Below are 21178 nucleotides of genomic sequence, written 5' to 3' on the forward strand. Positions count from 1 at the left end.
TGATAAGCTAAATGATTACATGCTACACTTCTAAAATATTATGATATAGTACATATATAAATATTTCAGTATTTCAAAGAAGGTTGAATCAGTTCATCTGGACTGGGCCGGATTAAATGGATAGATCACACTAGGCAGTATTACTTTTAACTGCCACATGGTTATTATGGTTAATTAGTTAGGTATATGTTTTTGTTTATTATTATCTATTTATAGTTTAAAATATTTTATGTTAAGTATTTTTAGTTTAGACCAAAAGTTGATGTTTTTATCCGTCTGTCTCGGCCCCCCCCCCCCCCCCCATGGCAGTTAGACCCTAGGCAGCTGCCTAGTTTGCCTATGCCTAGATCCGGCCCCTGCATCTGGACACGACGTTTATTGAGAGAAACGTTTCATCGCTCAACTGACTGCAGGTGTCCCCACCCTTATAAACAATACAGTGGCATGATGAGCGAAACCAACGATCGGTTTCATATGTAAGTTGCCGTGACCATTAACTCGAGTTTCAATGGCCATGTGTACTATTCACAGAGGATTTGGGAGGGGTGAATAGTACTGTGAATAGTACACGTGGCCATTGTAACTCTAGTTAATGGTCACACCCATATTTGCATATGAAACCGATCGTTGGTTTCGGTCGTTATGCCGCTGTATTGTTCATAAGGGTGGGGATACCTGCAGTCAGTTTAGGGCCCAGACACGCCAAACCGACTAGCGGCGACGAAGGTCGACTGCTAAATCGCCTGCCGTCTGGGCCAAAAAGTAGCACTTGAACACACCGCAAAGACTACAGCCGATGACCACCTAGCATGTACGCTATGCACTGATTCGCTAAGCTAAGCAGCCAATCAGAGTGATCTCTCTCACTGGCGGGCTCTGCTGATTCAACATGCTGAATCGGCCGAAAAGCTGCTGGCAGGGGTCCGACTAGTGCCGACGGTGCGGGACACACCGCAAAAACTATAGGGTCACAGACACTCACCCACGACCCGACATTGACCGACAGCCGAGCGTCGGCCTGGTGTGTCAGGACCCTTAGACTGAAGAGGTCACTTAGATGAGTGATGAAACGTATCTGTCAATCAACATATCCAGATGAACTGAGTCAACCTTCTGTGATTCTCTTAGCTGGGTTGTTGAGCATGCATCAGGATGTATAAGTATTGTTTTTCGGTTCATTATCACCACTACTGGGTTCTCTCCTAACAACCTCTCCAGAAATTGCTGCAGAATCCGCTCTGCGTCACAGCAGTGGAAACACCGACGGTCGATGAAGAGAAATCGTAGTAATTCTGATTGATTTCCAAATAATAATACTCAAGTAAACACAAGTTATCAACCCAGCCTCGGCTCACTGTGTTACTGGAGCAGAGGTTATTAAAAGCCGAGGACTTCTGCAGCCCTGCACGGTGTCACTGGTGGGGGAAAGATCAACCGTAGGCAACAGTTTCTGGGTCTTGATTAACGTTATTTCCTCGCCACCGCCACCAAGCCGTGTCCCACTTCCCGCCGTATTCTCAACAGTGCAATATTGCGTGGTTGTAATTGTATTTCTTGGCGTCTGTCATTTGCAAAAAGGGTCAAGCCGGGAAATTTGTTCATGCTCCATTATAGCTTAATGCATGCATGTCTCGCTACACGGAAGACATTTTTCCCACCCATCAATCTTGCTGTGCTGCAGGGCGAAGACAATGATTTGATAAGATCTTTTCAAATAAACAAAGATTATGTTTCTCCTCTGTTAGAAGAGGGTTTTGATTGCTATTATATATGTGTGTATATATATATATATATGTATATGTATATGTGTATATATATATATATTTTTATTTTTTTTATAGTGTTATCAGACGTAGGCTGAATCCACCGTGTCAGCCAGTTTATTGGCAAACTCTTTCTCTCTCTGACTTGTGATTATTGGAGCACATAACATGAATGGTTGCTTTATGGGGAGGTACAACGTACGTCACTGTAAAAGTTACTCCACGGCTCAGCTGGTTGTGCCGGGCAGCGTGCAGTTATAGTTTGGAAACAACGACGATGTAAATCTTACAACGTAAACGGGCAAGCAACACAAATTACTGTTTGCAGTGCAGTTGTGTTACCAGAGCAAAGGCTTCTGAACTGCACGGCACATTAACAGGTTCTGAGTTGGCCTTTCGGTCAGCGGTATATTGACTTTGCAGTTAGTAGTTATTTCATCCACCCCAACTCGCCACTTCATTCAGGAAAACCAGTGTAAATGAATTGTAACCTCCAGGAAATCACCATTTTAAAATTAAAATCAAGCCTTGAGTGCAGAATTGTGTTGTTCACGTGTATCTGAAAGCTTGTGGCCTGGAATTGGTGAAAAGAGCACAAATCGTCGCTGCAAATGACCAGCGAAATTCCTGCAGCGACTTACCGAGTACAGCCGTCCCCAGCTAGCACTCCAGACCACGCACTAGTTTATTCTGGCATTCTCCACTCTACAACTGACAAACCTTCAAATTCATGTTCGGGCATCCAGGTGGCGAGGTGGTCTATTCCGTTGCCTACGTACACGGTGATCGCCAGTTCGAATCCTTGTGTTACCTCCGGCTTGGTCTGGTGTCCCTGCAGACACAATTGGCCGTGTCTGCAGGTGGGAAGCCGGATGTGGGTATGTGTCCCGGTCGCTGCACTAGCACCTCCTCTGGTCGGTCGGGGCGCCTGTTTGGGGGGGGGGGATAGCGTGATCCTCCCACGTGCTACATCCCCCTGGTGAAACTCCTCACTGTCAGGTGAAAGGAAGCGGCCGGCGACTCCACATGTATGGGAGGAGACATGCGGTAGTCTGCAGCCCTCCCCGGATCAGCAGAGGGGGTGGAGCGGCGACCGGGACGGCTCAGAAGAGTGGGGTAAAGTACAACTGGGGTGAAAAAAAAAAGGGGGGGGGGGTCCAAAAATAAAATAATGCCTGCAAATTGGAGCATTATTTTCTGTGTCCTACCTGGAGAGCACAGCAAAAAAAAATAAAATGTTATAATTTGGCTTTAATCATCTTCCATACCGTTCCTTTACCGTGTCAGAACACACATGGCTATTAGAGACCGGCACCTGTTGTCAACTGACATCAGGGTAAATCAGTATTCATGATGTGCGACGTCGCCCTTAGGAAGTTCCTTCTCGGGCATTATGAATATTATCGATCAAATTTGAAATATATTCTTAAAAAAAAAAACCAACCAGAATGGGCCCCCAAACAAGGGGCCGTCCACCCTGGCACCATTTAGCCACCCTGCCAAGGTTACACAGACTTCTGCCCATCTCAGGGATCCCAGAATGTGTGAAAGGAGGTGCTGATGGAGGTATGGGTGGTAATGTACAGCGTCAGCGTGGCGTTAACAGCCCGGCAGCGGCAGCCATGTTGTTGTGACTTGTGACACGAGCTGTTTTTCTCTGATTTGCTCTCCCCTCCCCCCCCTCCCCCCCCTCTCGCAGCCGTGCACACAGCTGTGTGCCGCACGGGTCCGCAGCCGCTTCGGAGACTCGTCGAGATTCGCCACTGTCAGCAAGGACGTGACGTCAAGCCGCCTAATTGGGCTCTTCTTTGTGCGTAGGTACCCCGACATGCCCCGCGCCGCTGATGTTGTGAGCGCCTTAGATCAACAGGCTCTTGCGTCAATCCTCGCCGGGTACGGGGAGGAACGACACGCCAGGAAAATAGCAGCGGCCATTGTGGAGGCACGCAGTGTCTACCCCATCAGCCGGACGCAGCAGCTGGCCAGCGTGGTGGCAGGTAGCTAGCCACTCTCTTCATTCAACCCCCCCCCCCTGCACCCACCCACCCACCCACCATAGCATAGAAAAGAGAGAAGGGAAACACGGCAAAAAAAAAAAACCAAAACCGGAGTGGAGTTATTAGGGCAGCCTCCCAGAGGGACCTATTTGTCTCAGGGAATGATGACGGAGTGTGATCTCCACCGCCGTCCTCTCTCTCCCGTGTGTCTCCGGCACCTCGTTCTCCCGCACCCTCCCGATGAGATTTACCGCTGATACGAGCGGAGGAAGCGGGAGCCCGAGGTGGCGCGAGCAGGGCGCGGCCGGCGCTTCGACGACAGCGCCTCCCGACACAATAGCCTCCGCTCCCTGCTTCCCACCCCCACCCCCACCCAACCCCCCCCCCCCCCCCCGCCTTTTGATTTTCCCACCGTATATCAATTCTTTGCCCCTCTCTGCACCTCTCCGCTTTCCCCGTCCTCAGCCAATCATTCATACAAACACACACACACACACACACACACACACACACACACACACATGTGTGTGTGTTTCAGCGCAGGTTCAAATCTTCGTTCGTACACGCACACACACACACAGAAACGTGTGTGCGTGAGAAGTGGACGGTATTGGTTTGTCCTGATTGATTATTTCCTTGAAGTGGGCCTGATTTGAGGCGGCGTGAGAGGCAGCCGACTGGTCCTCGGGGCAGTTGTTGCGCGGCGGTGCGTGCGTCACGGGGGGAGAACAGGTGTGAGTGAGGGCACTTGTTTGATCTCTTTTGAAGAGCATAGCGAGTCGCCACCAATGTTTATTCCAATCAATCCGAGAGGTCCTGACTCGTGTCGGTCCCCCGGGGGGGAGGGGGGAGGGGAGGGTGTCCGCACTCACCTGCCTGTGACACTGCTGCAGAGAGGAAAATGCTACACTTGGGGGAGGAGTGACGAAGGTTTGAGTCTGGGGGGGTGGGGGTGGGGGGGGTTGCTTCGTTGTCCAATGTTTGTGGATATTGACACATAACGGTAGCTTTTGTGGGTATTTTTGTTATCTCTCTCTCTCTCAGCCTCTGTCTGTCTCTGTCTCTCTCTCTCTCTGTGTCTCTTTCTCTCTGTCTCTCTCTCTCTCTGTGTCTCTTTCTCTCTCTCGCCGTCTCTCTCTCTCTCTCTCTCTGCCTCTGTCTGTCTCTGTCTCTCTCTCTCTGTGTCTCTTTCTCTCTGTCTCTCTCTCTCTGTGTCTCTTTCTCTCTCTCGCCGTCTCTCTCTCTCTCTCTCTCTGCCTCTGTCTGTCTCTGTCTCTCTCTCTCTGTGTCTCTTTCTCTCTGTCTCTCTCTCTCTGTGTCTCTTTCTCTCTGTCTCTCTCTCTCTGTGTCTCTTTCTCTCTCTCGCCGTCTCTCTCTCTCTCTCTCTCTGCCTCTGTCTGTCTCTGTCTCTGTCTCTCTCTGTGTCTCTTTCTCTCTGTCTCTCTGTCTCTCTGTGTCTCTTTCTCTCTCTCGCCGTCTCTCTCTCTCTCTCTCTCTGCCTCTGTCTGTCTCTGTCTCTCTCTGTGTCTCTTTCTCTCTGTCTCTCTCTCTCTCTGTGTCTCTTTCTCTCTGTCTCTGTCTCTCTCTGTGTCTCTTTCTCTCTCTCGCCGACTCTCTCTCTCTCTCTCTCTGCCTCTCTGTCTCTGTCTCTCTCTGTGTCTCTTTCTCTCTGTCTCTCTCTCTCTCTCTCTCTGCCTCTCTGTCTCTGTCTCTCTCTCTCTCTGTGTCTCTTTCTCTCTGTCTCTCTCTCTCTCTGTGTCTCTTTCTCTCTCTCGCCGTCTCTCTCTCTCTCTCTCTCTGCCTCTCTGTCTCTGTCTCTCTCTGTGTCTCTTTCTCTCTGTCTCTCTCTCTCTCTGTGTCTCTTTCTCTCTCTCGCCGTCTCTCTCTCTCTCTCTCTCTGCCTCTCTGTCTCTGTCTCTCTCTCTCTCTGTGTCTCTTTCTCTCTCTCGCCGTCTCTCTCTCTCTCTCTTTCTCTGTCTCTCTCAGCCTCTGTCTCTGTCTCTCTCTGCCTCTCTGCCTCTCTCTGTCTGTCTCTCGCACTCTGTCTCCCTTGCTCGCTCTCTTTGTGTCAGTCTCTCTCTCTCTCTCAGCCTCTGTCTCTGTCTCTCTCTGTCTCTTTCTTTCTCTTGCTATCTCTCTCTCAGCCTCTCTCTCTCTCTCTTTCTCTCTCTCTCTCTGTGTCTCTGTCTCTCTCTGTCTCTTTCTCTCTCTTGCTATCTCTCTCTTTCTCTCAGCCTCTCTCTCTCTCTTTCTCTCTCTCTCTCTGTGTCTCTGTCTCTCTCTGTCTCTTTCTCTCTCTTGCTATCTCTCTCTTTCTCTCTCTCTCTCAGCCTCTCTCTGTCTCTCTCTGCCTCTCTCTCTGCCTCTCTCTCTGTCTCTTTCTGTCTGTCTCTCACACTCTCAGTCTCTCTCTTGCTCGCTCTCTTTGTCTCTGTCTGTCTCTCAGTCTCTCTCTCTGACCCTCTCTCTCAGTCTCTCAGTCTTTCTGTCTGACCCTCTCTCTCAGTCTCTCAGTCTCTCTCTCTGACCCTCTCTCTCAGTCTCTCAGTCTCTCTCTCTGACCCTCTCTCTCAGTCTCTCAGTCTCTCTCTCTGACCCTCTCTCTCATGCTCTCAGTCTCTCTCTTGCTCGCTCTCTTTGTCTCTCTCAGTCTCTCAGTCTTTCTCTCTGACCCTCTCTCTCAGTCTCTCAGTCTTTCTCTCTGACCCTCTCTCTCAGTCTCTCAGTCTTTCTCTCTGACCCTCTCTCTCAGTCTCTCAGTCTCTCTCTCTGACCCTCTCTCTCAGTCTCTCAGTCTCTCTCTCTGACCCTCTCTCTCAGTCTCTCAGTCTTTCACTCTGACCCTCTCTCTCAGTCTCTCAGTCTTTCTCTCTCGAGCCTACTGCAGATGCTTACACAGCTCTGAGTCAACTCCGAGTAGATCGGTAAAGTGCTCCAGATGTTGACCGTGCTGTGTTTCGGGGCCTTTATTTCGAGTCAGGAGTCGACGCCAGCGTAGTTTGTGTTTGCGACTGTTACGAACTAGTCGGGTCCAGGGGTTAAGGGTTCAGCATGCAGTGCTAGCCCCAACCTGGAGTGTGTGGAAAAGATGAAAACGAGGAGAAACAGAAAGAAGGACTGATTTCCAAGACTAGAGAAATAGCTGGGAGGTGGGCTAGCTTACCGAGGTAGCAGGCACGCAGTTAGCCGGTCCGTCCGACAAGGCCATGGTGGCAAATGGCATTCTTCATCTTGCTTGCATAGTGCTGGCATATTTACTGTTTCCACCCTAAGGGCAAAAGCCAAAAATGGTTTAACAAGTACCACAGTGTGGAACCAGGAATGTAAACAAATACCTGGGGAAGTAGCGTCTGATAAGAGAGACGAACCCTGGAGTTTTCATGTCAAGATGGGGGAAAATATGTTTTTATGTGTGTGTGTGTGTGTGTGTGTGTGTGTGTGTCTATATACACAGTATATTTCAAGTGGGATCCTTCACCTGCTCTAATGGAGCACTTTCATGGGTTGTTATGGAAATGACGGCTGCGCGGATACCGAGTTGACCTGAACGTACAAGTTTTATCGACTAAAACACAAAATAAACTTTCGCCATTCAAAAGCCACAACCCCTGTTACACTGATTCAGAACTAACACTGACTTGAGAGCTGGAGGGAGACCTGGAGGCTCTTCCTGTATTGACGTGTTGCCCTCATTTCCAGTGAAACCAGCGTATTTCAGGTCCTCATCTCGCCGCGGGGGGAGACACACAGTTGGTTAATCAATATTATGCAAAAGTTGGTTGTGATGGAGCGATGTGATTGGCCGTGAGCTGTGTGTGTTATGTACTGTAACGTCACAGGGTCCTGAATCGCTCCATTTCCAACAGCTGATTTATTTCATCGACGACTGTCATCAAGTGTCAACAGTGGATGGGTTTCAGAACATCCATTAGACATCCAGACTAAACTAGAAAATATACGGTAGCCATAGCAACATGTACCCTGGCTCTGCCAAATGACAGAAGTTAAGCAGGTGTGGCCTTGGCTAGTACTTGGATGGGAGACCTCGTGGGAAAACCGAGTTACTGCCAGAAGTGGTGGCGGTGGGCTAGTAGGAGGCAGTCTTCCCTCTGGTCCTAATAAAAACAACAAATATCGAATCCCAGTGTAGTGACGGGGACGCTGTGCTGCAGGAGATGCCGTCTTTCGGATGAGTAATTAAACCGAGGTCCTGACTCACTGTGGTCATTAAAGATCCCATGGGACTTATCACAAAGAGTAGGGGGTTCCCCGGTGCTCTCTCCATCTGGCCACCTAATCATCCCCCCATGTAAGTGGCTCGATGACTCCTCCCTCTGCACCTCAAGCTGATGTGTGGTGAGCGTTCTGGCGCAAAATGGCTGCCGTGCATCACCCAGGTGGTGCTACACATTGGTGGTGGTTGAAGTGAGTAACCCCCTTCAATGTGAAGCGCTTTGGGTGTCTAGAAAAGCGCTATAGAAATGTTATTATTATTAAAAAATTTATAACTAAAAAGCAGCAAGCTAGCTAGTAGGGTTTACTAATATTCTCATTTAATTTATGTTTACTTTGTCATTATTTATTTCGTTTGTTATTTGTAGCGTTACATAGTGTCGATTTACAAGCTATTTTACGTGCTAGCTACATTTGCTTCCACTTTGTTGCTTCGACTGTAACATTAGGTGTGTTTCTATCAACATGTTTTCATATAAAATTTGAAGTTGCACAAAAGAAAACGTGCATAGAAACGACTAAAAAAATGATCTTACAGGGCGTCTGGGTAGCGTAGCGGTCTATTCCGTTGCCTACCAACATGGGGTCGCTGGTTCGAATCCCCGCGTTACCTCCGGCTTGGTCGGGCGTCCCTACAGACACAATTGGCCGTGTCTGCGGGTGGGAAGCCAGATGTGGGTATGTGTCTTGGTAACTGCACTAGTGCCTCCTCTGGTCGGTCGGGGTGCCTGTTTGGGGGTGAGGGGGTACTGGGGGGGGGGGATGTGCTACGTCCCGCTGGCGAAACTCCTCACTGTCAGGTGAAAAGAAGCGGCTGGCGACGCCACATTGTATCGGAGGAGGCATGTGGTGGTTTGCAGCCCTCCCCGGATCAGCAGACGGGGTGGAGCAGCGACCGGGACGGCTCGGAAGAGTGGGGTAATTAGCCAGGTACAATTGGGGAGGAAAAGGGGGGGGGGGGGATCCAAAAAAAAAGTGTACACTCTCTTGACGTGGGGAAGTTGAAGTCGTGATACAGAGATGATGCGATGTTGGGGGGTGGAAACAGCCTTCTCCATGGCAACCCCCTCCCCAAAGCCATCGGAGACCTCACCGATCCGTCCCCGTTCACACCAGTAACACAACTCACTTTTTCAGAATTGCTTTTAATGTGTGATTAATGTTGTGTGTTTTACGTTTGTGTTGTGTCGCTTTTATGTTCATTTTAACTTGTGTGAAGTGCCTGAGAGTACTTGGAAAAGTGCTCGACAGATAAATTGTATTATTATTATTATAATAGAACGTGGTTGCCGTGTAAGTGTGCTCGACCATAAACAGCTACAGCAGGCGGTGAATGTTTCGGGATGCGATTGCCCAGAAAATGAAGTTAATTTTCCTCGAGTTAATTAAAATTGAAATCTGTGGTGCGTCGCATTGCAGCTGTTATAAAACCGGCCTCTGCGTTTCTTCGCCGTCTTCGTCGGGCAGTGTGGCATATGTGCAGGTACAACATGAACCTGTGAGGACCGCATGTTGAAAACCGTCCATTCTCTCTCCCGAGTTCAGCATCCATTACTGCTAAGCAGCCATTTTTGGAGCTTTTTTGATGACGTCTTGTCAAGCGTTGTGCATAGGTGGTTGTCTTTTAAAATATTGAAGTACGGGCGTCCGGGTGGCGTAGCGGTCTATTCCGTTGCCTACCAACATGGGGATCTCCGGTTCGATCCCCGTGTTGCCTCCGGCTTGGTCGGGCAGACAAAATTGGTCGAGTCTGCAGGTGGGAAGCCGGATGTGGGTATGTGTCCTGGTCACTGCACTAGCGCCTCCTCTGGTCGGTTGGGGCGCCTGTTCAGGGGGGAAGGGGACCTGAGGGGAATGGCGTGATCCTCCCACTTGCTACGTCCCCCTGGTGAAACTCCTCACTGTCAGGTGAAAAGAAGCGGCTGGCGACTCCACATGTATCGGAGGAGGCATGTGGTAGTGTGCAGCCCTCCCCGGATTGGCAGAGGGGGGTGGAGCAGCGACCGGGACGGCTCAGAAAACAGGGCATTTGGCCAAGTACAATTGGGGAGAAAAACGTGGAAAAATCCAAAAAGGAAATATTGAAATATTTCATTATTTTGATGTAGGAAATATTTTAAACAATGTTTCTGGGTTTCTCGTCTTTCTCATCTTTAAAGCCAGAGAACAACTCTTAAGATACTGCTGAGAGAAGCGTCTGTGGCACTGGGCCGCGGTTTGCCTGCTGACTGTTGCATTCAGACTCAGACACAGCTAACCTGTATTTAACCGATAGTAAAAAATGGAGTGTCTTATCGGGAATAACATCACCTTCGGCTCGTGCTTGCAGTTAAATCGCAATGACACACTGCCTTGTTTACTGTTGGTGAAGTACAGGTTAGCTGTGTCTGAGTGTTGATGCCTGACGGGTGAGCTGACAATACAACCGTCAGTAGACAAGCCGTGGCCCACTGCCACAGGCACATCTCTCAGAATATTTCAGCAATATCACACGAGTCATCGGCGGTCTCTCGGGGTCGAGTATGACCGTCCTCCCTCTGGGTCCTCAGGTGGACTTAGAGGCCGATCCTCATCTCATTGCATCATCAGCCATTTCTCCGGGGTCGGGTCGCAGTGGCAGCAAGCTAAGTAGGGCACTCCAGACATCCCTCTCCCCAGCAACGCCTTCCAGCTCCTCATGGGGGATCCCAAGGCGTTCCCAGTTCCAGATTGGACATGTAGTCCCTCCAGCGAGTTCTGGGTCTACCCCGGGGTCTCCTCCCAGTTGGTCGTGCCCGGTAAACCTCCAAAGGAAGGCGCCCAGGAGGCATCCTAATCAGATGCTTGAACCACCTCAGCTGGAGCAGCAGCTCTACACTGAGCTCCCTCCGGATGTCCGAGCTCCTCACCCTCCTCATCTCTTAGGCTGAGCCCAGACACCCTATGGAGCAAACTAATTTCAGCTGCTTGTATCTGCGATCTCAGCCTTTCGATCACTATGCAGAGCTCATGACCATAGGTGAGGGTTGGAATGAAGATTGACTGGTAAATTGAGAGCTTTGCTTTCCAGCTCAGCTCCCTCTTCACCACAACAGTCCTGTACAACGTCCGCATCACTGCTGATGCTGCACCAATCCGCCTGTCAATCTCCCACTCCATCCTACCCTCACTTTGTGAACAAGACCCGAGATACTTGAGCTCCTTCACTCAAGGCAACAACTCATCCCCAACCCAATCCCCAACTCGAGGCTGATCCTGGAGCCGCATAATGGGAGGATGCCTGCGTGTGACAGCTTTTTAGGTGGAGAGGCTGATGTGCCTGCAGCCACCACACGGTCCTTGGCAGGGGGTGGCCAGAGTCCAATGACATGGAGAACCAAGGGGATTGGGGGCCACCCTCTGTTGTAGCCTTCATCCGCCTTCACTGCCGTTGTGACCAGGAGACATCTTCCGCCAGTTCTTCTGTTGAGGTCTTTGTTGGATCGCGCTTCTTCTGGAACCTCCCCCTTGACCTATTCGCCTTGGGTGACCCTACCAGGAACCAAGCTCCAGGTTGCATAGCTCTTGGGGTCATTGGTACGTGCAAGCTTCTCCACCACGGCAAGGTGCCGATCCAGGAGAAGATCACAGTACAGTATTTCTTACAGAAGACTTTTTAATTGAGGTCTTTGGGTGTGTGTGAGAGAGAAAGAGAGTGAGAGCATATGTGCGATTGTGTATTTACTGTAAGTTTAAAGTCTTCACTTTTTCTTTCTCTGTTATGTTGCTCTCATCTCCTCTGCTTTAAATACTTTCTGCAAAATCCTCATCTCTCTCCATCCTCTCCTCCAGCCTCTTTGTCTGCCTTCACCTTCCTGTCTAACTTATTCACCATCCTCTGTCACCTCCTCTTCCTCATTCAGCTCCCTCTCCTCATCCCCTTCTCATCTTGTCCTTGTCTGGCCTGTGATTTTCTGCTGTGGATTGGGGTGACTGATACAAACATCTGCTAGAACACTGCAATTTTAATTGTAGTTCAGCAAATAGGCGACCATCGTGCTTGCGTGGGCTGCCTGTGTGACAACTTTTCCGTCAGGGAGGAGGAGCTGAGCTAGACAGCGGGTGAGAGACCTTCACTGAAACATTAGAGAAACCGCCTGTGTAAAGGAACTCGCAGCGAACTCACCTGTCGAGCCCGAGTAAGGTTGTGGCTGTGCAGTGTTTTTAAACAGCCCGTGTAGCCCGTTTGCCTAGTTGCACAGTAGTTCTGCCAATACAAACTCAGTCGATGTGTGTGCTGCCCTCCAGTGCTAATGTTGTGGGTTTTATCAGGAAACACTTTGTCATTTCAAGATTCATTTCATGTACATGAAATGGAACGAAATATGGTTTCCCCCAGCCCACAGCAATGCAACACAAAGACAAAAACACATATCTAAAAATCACAAGAACACATATATCCAAACTACCGAACAAAAAAATCACTGTCCAGGAGAACGAACGCCAGCCAGGATGACTGTCGGAACTGCCGGTCTGCATGGGCTAGCAGTTAGCTTAGCCTGCCCCGCTTCCGCGTCCTGTCAGACCGCCCTCGGCGTTATCGGAACTGCCGGTCTGCATGGGCTAGCAGTTAGCTTAGCCTGCCCCGCTTCCGTGTCCTGTCAGACCGCCCTCAGTGTTTCCTCCTCGGGTGCAGCTCCAGCAGGGCCGTGGTCCCTGGGCCCACTGAACGCAGTAGACCAAGGTCCCCCAGCTGATTTAATGCCAGCTCTCCCAGCCAGACACCTTTGACACACCTCCCTGCACGCCACACGGCCACACCAAAAACACAGTCAACGCCAGGCGAGGCCGCCGCCAGACCACCCTGTGTGTTATCGGAACTGCCGGTCTGCATGGGCTAGCAGTTAGCTTAGCCTGCCCCGCTTCCGCGTCCTGTCAGACCGCCCTCGGTGTTCCCTCTTCGGACTCAGCTCCGGGCAGGGACGTGGTCCCCGGGCCCACAGGACGCAGCAGATCAATCCAGCACCAGCTCTCCCAGTCATCAAACAAAGACGTGGACAGACATGAACAAAGACTCTGCATGGACGGTACTGGGTGAGGCCGCCGCAAATGTAAGTTTGCCCCGCCATCTTCCCACGCTGGTACTGGTTGAGGCCGCTGCAAACGTGAGTTCGCGACGCCATCTTCCCACACTGGAAGGGAAGGTTATACGGTGGTTTTGCACAGTGACAGTTTTCAGCATTAAACCCTATAAGGTCGCTGTACATTTTCAGACAGATTGGGCAGGGGTCCTCTCGTGTGCATGGTAAAGAGCACAACAAGATGTTGGTTAAAAGTCCATGTACCTTACAACCTTCATAGACAGCTATTTTGCCTCAGTGGACCGATGCCCGTTTGATTTGAGCACTCTATTCTTCCTTTTTTTTTTCATAATTCACGCCCTTTATGTTTTTGGTGGATGTTCTTCCTCTATTAGGATCAGCCTAACTAAAGGATGTTCACACCTTGTTTCATGTCCTCATGAAATAAATTAGATTTTTTTTCCCTCTCTCTTGGCGCCAGCCGTGAGCAGATGTTTTACTTTTTATTTGTTCCTTTATTTTACTGATTTTATGTGACTTTCTCTGTTTCCATGTTTCAGTCTCGGGATTCTTCAGGGGACGTCTTTGCGGACTGTAATTATGTTTTGGACGTGTTTAATTACTGTCTGCATCCTCCTCATCATATTCTTCATATATCTTATAGCTCCATTATAATTCTGTTATCCTCTTTCGATGTTGTATTGTGTAACTTGTGTAAACACAATATCCATTGCACGTCGTCTGTCTTGGGAGAGAGATCCCTCCTCTGTTGCTCTCCCTGAGCTTTCTTGCTATTTTGTCTCCCTTTGAAAGGTTTTTTAGGGAGTTGTTCCTCATTCGATGTGAGGGTCTAAGGACAGGATGTTGTGATGCTGTAAAGCCCACTGAGACAAATTTGTAATTTGTGACATTAGGCTATACAAATAAAGTTGGCAAGTCTGAGGCCATGGTTCTCTACCGGAAAATGGTGGATTGCTCCCTCCGGGTTGGGGATGAGTTGTTGCCTCAAGTGAAGGAGTTCAAGTATCTCGGGGTCTTGTTCACGAGTGAGGGTAGGATGGAGCGGGAGATTGACAGGCGAATTGGTGCAGCATCAGCAGTAATACAGACGTTGTACCGGACCGTTGTGGTGAAGAGGGAGCTGAGCCGGAAGGCAAAGCTCTCAATTTACCAGTCAGTCTTTGTTCCAACCCTCACCTATGGTCATGAGCTTTGGGTAGTGACCGAAAGGGTGAGATCGTAGATACAAGCGGCTGAAATGAGTTTCCTCCGTAGGGTGTCTGGGCTCAGCCTTAGAGATAGGGTGAGGAGCTCGGATATCCGGAGGGAGCTCGGAGTAGAGCCGCTGCTCCTTCCCATCGAAAGCAGCCAGTTGAGGTGGTTCGGGCATCTGATTAGGATGCCTCCTGGGCGCCTTCCTTTGGAGGTTTTCCAGGAACGGCCAACTGGGAGGAGACCCCGGGGTAGACCCAGAACTCGCTGTAGGGACTACATGTCCAATCTGGCCTGGGAACACCCTGGGATCCCCCAGGAGGAGCTGGAGGGCGTTGCTGGGGAGAGGGACGTCTGGAGTGCCCTACTTAGCTTGCTGCCACCACAACCTGACCCCAGAGAAGCGGCTGAAGATGAATGAATGAACAAATAAAGTTGACTTCACTTAAGACAGAGGCCATTTCAGAAATCCTGGAAGCAGCTTAAATTATGCTTCCAACTTGTTGACATTTCTTTTAATTTGCAGCACTTTGCAAGCGCTCTTATTTAGTTATCTGCAACAGTAGTATCAGTGGCATTATTGTTATTATTATTATTTATTGCTATTATCATTATTACAACAGTAATAATGATAATAGCAATAAGGATGATAATGGGTGGGGTGGCGCAGTGGTTAGCGCGGTTGCCTCAGAGCAAGAAAGTCCTTGGTTCGAGCTCCGGGGTAGTCCAACCTCGGGGGTCATCTCGGGTCGTCCCTAGATGTGAATGTGTGTGTGTTTGTGTGTTTGTGTGTGTGTGTGTGGGGGGGGGGCCCTGTGACATCCTGGCGGCCTGTCCAGGGTGTCTCCTTGCCTGCCGCCCAATGACTGCTGGGATAGGCTCCAGCATCCTCGCGACCCTGAGAGCAAGATAATCGGTTCGGATAATGGATGGATGGATGGATGGATGGATGGATGGATGATAATAAAACGGTATCTAATTAAAGAGCACGGAATGATCATGCACATGTGCTAGGCTCGTGTTAGTTGCAAAACTGAAGCCACATGTTTATACACAGCCCGTGCATGTTAATACTGGGGGCCACCTCTCCCCCCATAGCCCATTACATTGTGTTAACAATGACACGTAATGAGTATTCCACTTATCCTTTTAACGGCCCCGGGTTAAGGAGTGGTCGCGGAAGGTGTCCAGGCAATAATCAGTCTTGTCAAGGGAAAATACCCCAGCCCCGCCCCTGCAAACCCCTTCCGTGTGTGTCCATCCTTTCAATAACTCAGACGCTGATGCCTTGAAATCATTCGTCCCCTGTTCCTCTGTCGTTTTCTCCGCCGAGCTGCGGTTAAGCAGGCTGCTCGATTTGAGGTGATGGTAAATGTCCGTGACAGGGCGCCTCTAGGAACCCGGGCTCTGGAGAGTACTGGGAATAAGTCGCTCCCAGAGCCGTTGAACCCGACACTGATTGTAACAGAATATCAGCATAATTCAATTTATACCCCTGCTGCTAATTGTTTGCCGCCTTTGATGACATTTTATTCCTGTTATTTGCAAGGGAAAGGCCCGGCTTGGTTCGGGGAGCTAGCACTTGCACAGCCGACGTGAGAGCTTGTTGTGGGGTGGGGGGGGAGGGAGGAGTGATGAGGTGCTGAGAGAGTGCAGGAAACAGCTCCGGGCTCTTGTTAGTTGACACTCGAAAATCAAACAAACAACCCGCTTGATTTGATTTTCTCTCATCCTAGTTTGTTTCCAGCCATTATTTTTTTATGGAACAAGAGAAATAACTTATAGCTAAGTACAACGCACATGTCCTGAAGTGTCTGTGTGGTCAAGTAGGTGGAGAACTACTACTTCCTACCTCCGCCTGCCCAGCCTTTGTACACTACATAGAAACTGGTTCCTGCGAGATAATTCTGATCTTTTGTATTTATATGGCTTATTTCAAGCAGAAATACAAGGCAAGGGGTGTCCGGGTGGTGTGGTGGTCTATTCCGTTGCTTACAAACACGGGGATCGCCGGTTCGAATCCCCATGTCGCCTCCGACTCGGTCGAGCATCCCTACATGGGTATGTGTCCTGGTCACTGCACTAGTGCCTCCTCTGGTCAGTCGGGGAGCCTGTTTGGGGAGCAAGGAGAAGTCCTCCTCACGCCTCCTCACTGTCAGGAGGCATGTGGTAGTCTGCAGCCCTCTCTGGATCAGCAGAGGGGGTGGAGCACCAGGTGGGACAGCTCGGAAGAGGGGGGTAATCGGCCGGATGCAGTTGGGGAGAAAAAGGGGGAACCCTCCCCCCCTAAAAAATACAAGGCAAAAGAAATATAGCAGCTTAAAATTAGGCACCATTATAAATTGTACTATATTGAACATACATAGGTACCAAAGTAGCTCATTACCTTCACCTTTTTGGCCAGGTCTACAGACCTCCTGATTAGACAGTGGCAATACCTGGAAGAAGAGCAAACCAGTTGTTCTGGGGGTCCCAAGGACCAGAGTTCAACCCCTATGACACTTAGTATTAACATGCATTCTGATACCGGATATGTTAACTGTATAGGGAAAAAGGTGGCGACACAGTGGTCCAGTGGTTAGCACTGTCCCCTCACAGCAAGAAGGTTCTGGGTTCGAACCCCAGGGTTGTCCAACCTTTGGGGGGGGGGGGTGTCCTCTGTGCGGAAGTTTGCATTTTCTCCCCATGTCTGCGGTGGGTTTTCTCCGGGTGCTCCGGTTTCCCCCACCATCAAAAAGACACGCATGTTAGGGTTAATACTCCTGTCTGTGCCCCTGAGCAAGGCATGGCAAAACGAACTGACCGACGGAGTACCCCCCCTTCATTTCACTGCATGTTTTACTTTGTATTTCTGTGCAGGTGACAAATAAAGTAGTTGAACTTGACCTGGAGTTGATCCCCGGGCGCTGCACGGCGGCCGCCCCCTGCTCCTAGCTACACAGCTAGCATGAGTTAAATGCAGAGAGGAATTTCCCTACAGGGATTACTGTAGTATACCGAATATCAAACGGTGAAGAAGAAAACCGGTCACGTTTTGGCACCCTGAGACAGAGACTGTGTCCATCCACAGTAGCTCATTTGCTCAACGACCAAAAAAAAATCCAAACGCGAACGGGTATTTAAATAGTTTCCCGTCCGGAGGAACCGGAGCCAAGCGATAGTGGAGTACAGTCCAAGTACACGTCAAGTTCACTGCACACCTGTGTCACGGATTCTGTGTGTAAATGTACTGACTGGACATTATTCTCTTCACAGGCCACCGAGTGCCGGTGATGTGAAGTGAGTAGGTCTGAGGAAGGGAGAGCGGCGCACGAAGCACGGAATTATTGACCGTGAAGGTCTATCACCATCACTCTTACATAATTTAGAGAGGGAAAATTGAAAATTCGGGGACCAGATCGCCTGCACACTGAGCACAGAGGACCACTTTTGCCAACAGTACAAGTCCACTTCGGTCCTTTCTCCGGCTTGCCAGGGCAGATGAGTAAGGCTACATGCAGAGCAGTTCAGCAGGTTCTTCTACAGAAGATGGGCGTCGCCGTCTTTCTCTTAACCTTTTGCACGATGCATCCATTGCACGTTGTCCGTCTTGGGAGGGAGATCCCCCCCCCCTCGCTTCCTCTCCCTAAGGTTTCTTCCTGCCCCCCCCCCCTCTCTCTTTTTCTCCCCAATTGTACTTGGCTAATTACCCCGCTCTTCCGAGCCATCCCGATCGCTGCTCCACCCCCTCTGCCGATCCGGGGAGGGCTGCAGACCACCACATGCCTCCTCCCATACACGTGGAGTCACCAGCTGCTTCTTTTCACCTGACGGTGGGGGGTTTCACCAGGGGGACGTAGCGCGTGGGAGAATCACACTATTCCCCCCAGTTCCCCCTGCCCCCCCGAACAGGTGCCCCCGACCGACCAGAGGAGGCGCTAGTGCAGCTATACAAATAAAATCGACTTGACTTAGCAGATAACCAAACCTATGTCCTTTCCATAGACGACTTGGCTGTATTCATCCACCTTATTCCACCTCTGACTATGTTTATATCGCTTGTTGTCACATGCCACCCTGCCGTGGTGATGTTTGGTACACATGCTGACAGTAATGCAGTGGTTAAAGACTGACGTGCGAAGAAACATAAACTGTGGAATATGTGGCTGCGGCCACGTGGTGTTGTTCAACTTGAAACTTGAATTCTGGGAAACGTGCCGTATGTGCCCGCCTGCTGCCGGGATAGGCTCCAGCATCTCGCGGCCCGAGTTCGGATAAGCGGCCTGGATAATGGATGGATGGATGCCGTATGTGTCATAGGCGGTGTATTTTCCCACAGTGCGGGAGATGGACGGGTGATTTGTTCTCGTTGAATACGGGCGTCGCTTCAGCAGGACTCGAGATGGCACAAATCAGATAATTCCTCTGTGCCGTCGAGAGATAAGCAAGGTAATACCAGCGACGAGGGGTATGTCTTTCAACGATTAGCCGAGGTTCAACCCATCGTCCTTATCTGAAAGAGGGAGGGAAAAAAAATCATTTTTCACCCGGCAGGGAGGCAGAACCTCCTTTGCTCCGGCGTGCCTTGTGAATCCATCTTGTGACTGACAGGAGGGTTTGGTTTCAGTTTTTCCTATTGACCGCGTCCACCGGCGAAACCGAAGACGCCGGAGTAATAGCTTCGTATTTGGTAATATTGCAGATTACTCTGTAATGCAATCACGGTGATGCGTTTCCCTCTTAAACACCTTTCTTTCTTTTCCTCCTCCTCCTCCTCCTCCTCCTCCTCCGCCTCCTCATCCTCTGCACACCTCTAAATCTCTCCTTCTCTCCCCGGCCTTGTCTGTGGGACCGATGAAAGATGAATTACAGAGATAGCACACAACTTGGCGAGACCAAGCCAGGGCTGGTCCTCGCTGCGCAGGCATCGTATTGATTAGAGGGGTGAGTCACACCTACTGCTGTTGAGCGCAGGAGGAGAGAAATGCCACACCGCTCACTTTCTCTCTCTATTAATCTCTTCTTTCTCTTCCAATTCATCTGGTTGTCTAATTCATTTTGTTCCTGTACCTTCTCTCCATCCTGCCGGTGCATCTTCCTTCTGGATGGGGGGGTGGGGGTGCTATGTGGGAAGACAGAACTCCTCCCGAAAGAGACATCGGGGCATGGGCTCGGCCTCAGCCAATGCCTGCATTCCACCGAAACTTCCCCCCCCCTTTTTCTCCCCAATTGTACTTGGCTAATTACCCCACTCTTCCGAGCCGTCCTGATCGCTGCTCCACCCACTCTGCCGATCCGTGAGGCGTTTCGCCAGGGGGACGTAGTGCATGGAAGGATCACCCTGTTCCCCCCAGTTCCCCCCCGAACAGGCGCCCCGACCGACCAGAGGAGGCGCTAGTGCAGCGACCAGGACACATACCCACATCCGGCTTCCCACCCGCAGACACAGCCAATTGTGTCTGCAGTGAAGCCCGATCGAGCCGGAGGTAACACGGGGATTCGAACCGGCGATCCCCGTGTTGGTATGCAACGGAATAGACCGCCACGCCACCCGGAACCCCCCCCCCCCCCTTCACCGAAACTTTCCGTGTTAGAGACGGCACCTGAGCTTTTCCTCCGTAGCAATGAACCAGCGGTGAACAGGAAACGTATAGAGTCCATGCATGTTCGTCATCCACCTCTACGTACTCCAACTTGCACCACACATCTCCAGACTTACAGACCGCCTCGGAATGTGTCTGGATCCACACGTCATACTGACAGTCTGACTTGGCAAGGTTTTACTTTAACTCTACGTTACTCTGTGTGCTTCCTCTGGATTTTACATCTGCCTCAGTGATGCTCTGTCCTCAGTTGTTTAGATAGGACAATTTCTAATGAATTCTCTCCGTTTCCCGGGTCAGCAAATGCCCTGCTATTTAGAAATCATCTGTTTCCATATTTGATTTTAACTTTATCTTAGTTTTATCAGAGAAGAAAAACAGGCAACATAGTGAATATTGTAAGGCATTCAAAGAAGGTTGAATCAGCTCATCTGGATACAATGTTTAAACGTTGTATCCAGGTGATACATCTGGATACAATGTTTAAACGTTGTATCCAGATGATAGGTCTGGATACAATGTTTAAACGTTGTATCCAGGTGATACATCTGGATACAATGTTTAAACGTTGTATCCAGATGATAGCTCTGGATACAATGTTTAAATGTTGTATCCAGGTGGTACATCTGGATACAATGTTTAAACGTTGTATCCATGTGATAGTTCTGGATACAATGTTTAAACGTTGTATCCAGGTGATACATCTGGATACAATGTTTAAATGTTGTATCCAGATTACAATGTTTAAACGTTGTATCCAGATGAACTGATTCAACCTTCTTTGATTTTCCTACCTGGGTTACTGAGCACGCATCAAGACATTTTGATGCATTGCAGTCACATTACAAGCCTTTGTTTGTGGTCCAGAAAATACAAAAACAAACTCCTCTTACCTTTTCCTCTTCTTTCTTGCCAGGATCGTTCCCCGCTGACGCTCTCTATGCACGCAAAGACCGACTCCAGCGGACGTCCCACGTGGCCACCAAAACATTCCAGGCCCTGCGTATCTTCGTCAACGATGAGCTGAACGAACTGTATGCGGGCCTACGGGCTGCCCAGGCCATTCTGAGGCCCGGGGGTCGTCTGTGTGTGCTCACCTTCCATTCTCTGGAGGACAAGTTGGTCAAATACTTCCTCCGCGGGGTGGACCTGTCCGCTCCGAAGCAGCGCTCCCCCCGGAGGCAGAAAAATACAGGCGCGGAAGAGGCGGAGGCTGCCGAGAGGGAATTGAGGGAGGACAGTGTTCACTGGGTTCCCCTGAACAGGAAAGTGCTCACCCCACAGATGGAGGACGTCGAGGAGAACCCGCGAGGACGTTCTGCCAAACTCAGGGCAGCACTGAGACGCTGATT

At 50.1% G+C, this 21178-nt stretch overlaps 1 protein-coding gene across 1 annotated transcript in view; it reads left to right on the forward strand.

Annotated features, from left to right (window-relative positions):
• mettl15 (methyltransferase 15, mitochondrial 12S rRNA N4-cytidine) overlaps window positions 1-21178 on the forward strand; it is a 110790-nt gene that overhangs the window by 89434 nt on the left and 178 nt on the right. Inside the window, exons 5-6 of the mRNA XM_056279096.1 lie at window positions 3582-3760; window positions 20743-21178. The exon at window positions 20743-21178 is cut by the window's right edge and continues 178 nt beyond it. Coding sequence (XP_056135071.1) covers window positions 3582-3760; window positions 20743-21176 — 613 coding nt within the window. The 3' untranslated portion in view covers window positions 21177-21178. The remainder of the gene's footprint in view (window positions 1-3581; window positions 3761-20742) is intronic.

Source organism: Lampris incognitus, chromosome 4, assembly GCF_029633865.1.
Source record: "Lampris incognitus isolate fLamInc1 chromosome 4, fLamInc1.hap2, whole genome shotgun sequence".
Classification (NCBI taxonomy): Eukaryota; Metazoa; Chordata; class Actinopteri; order Lampriformes; family Lampridae; genus Lampris; species Lampris incognitus.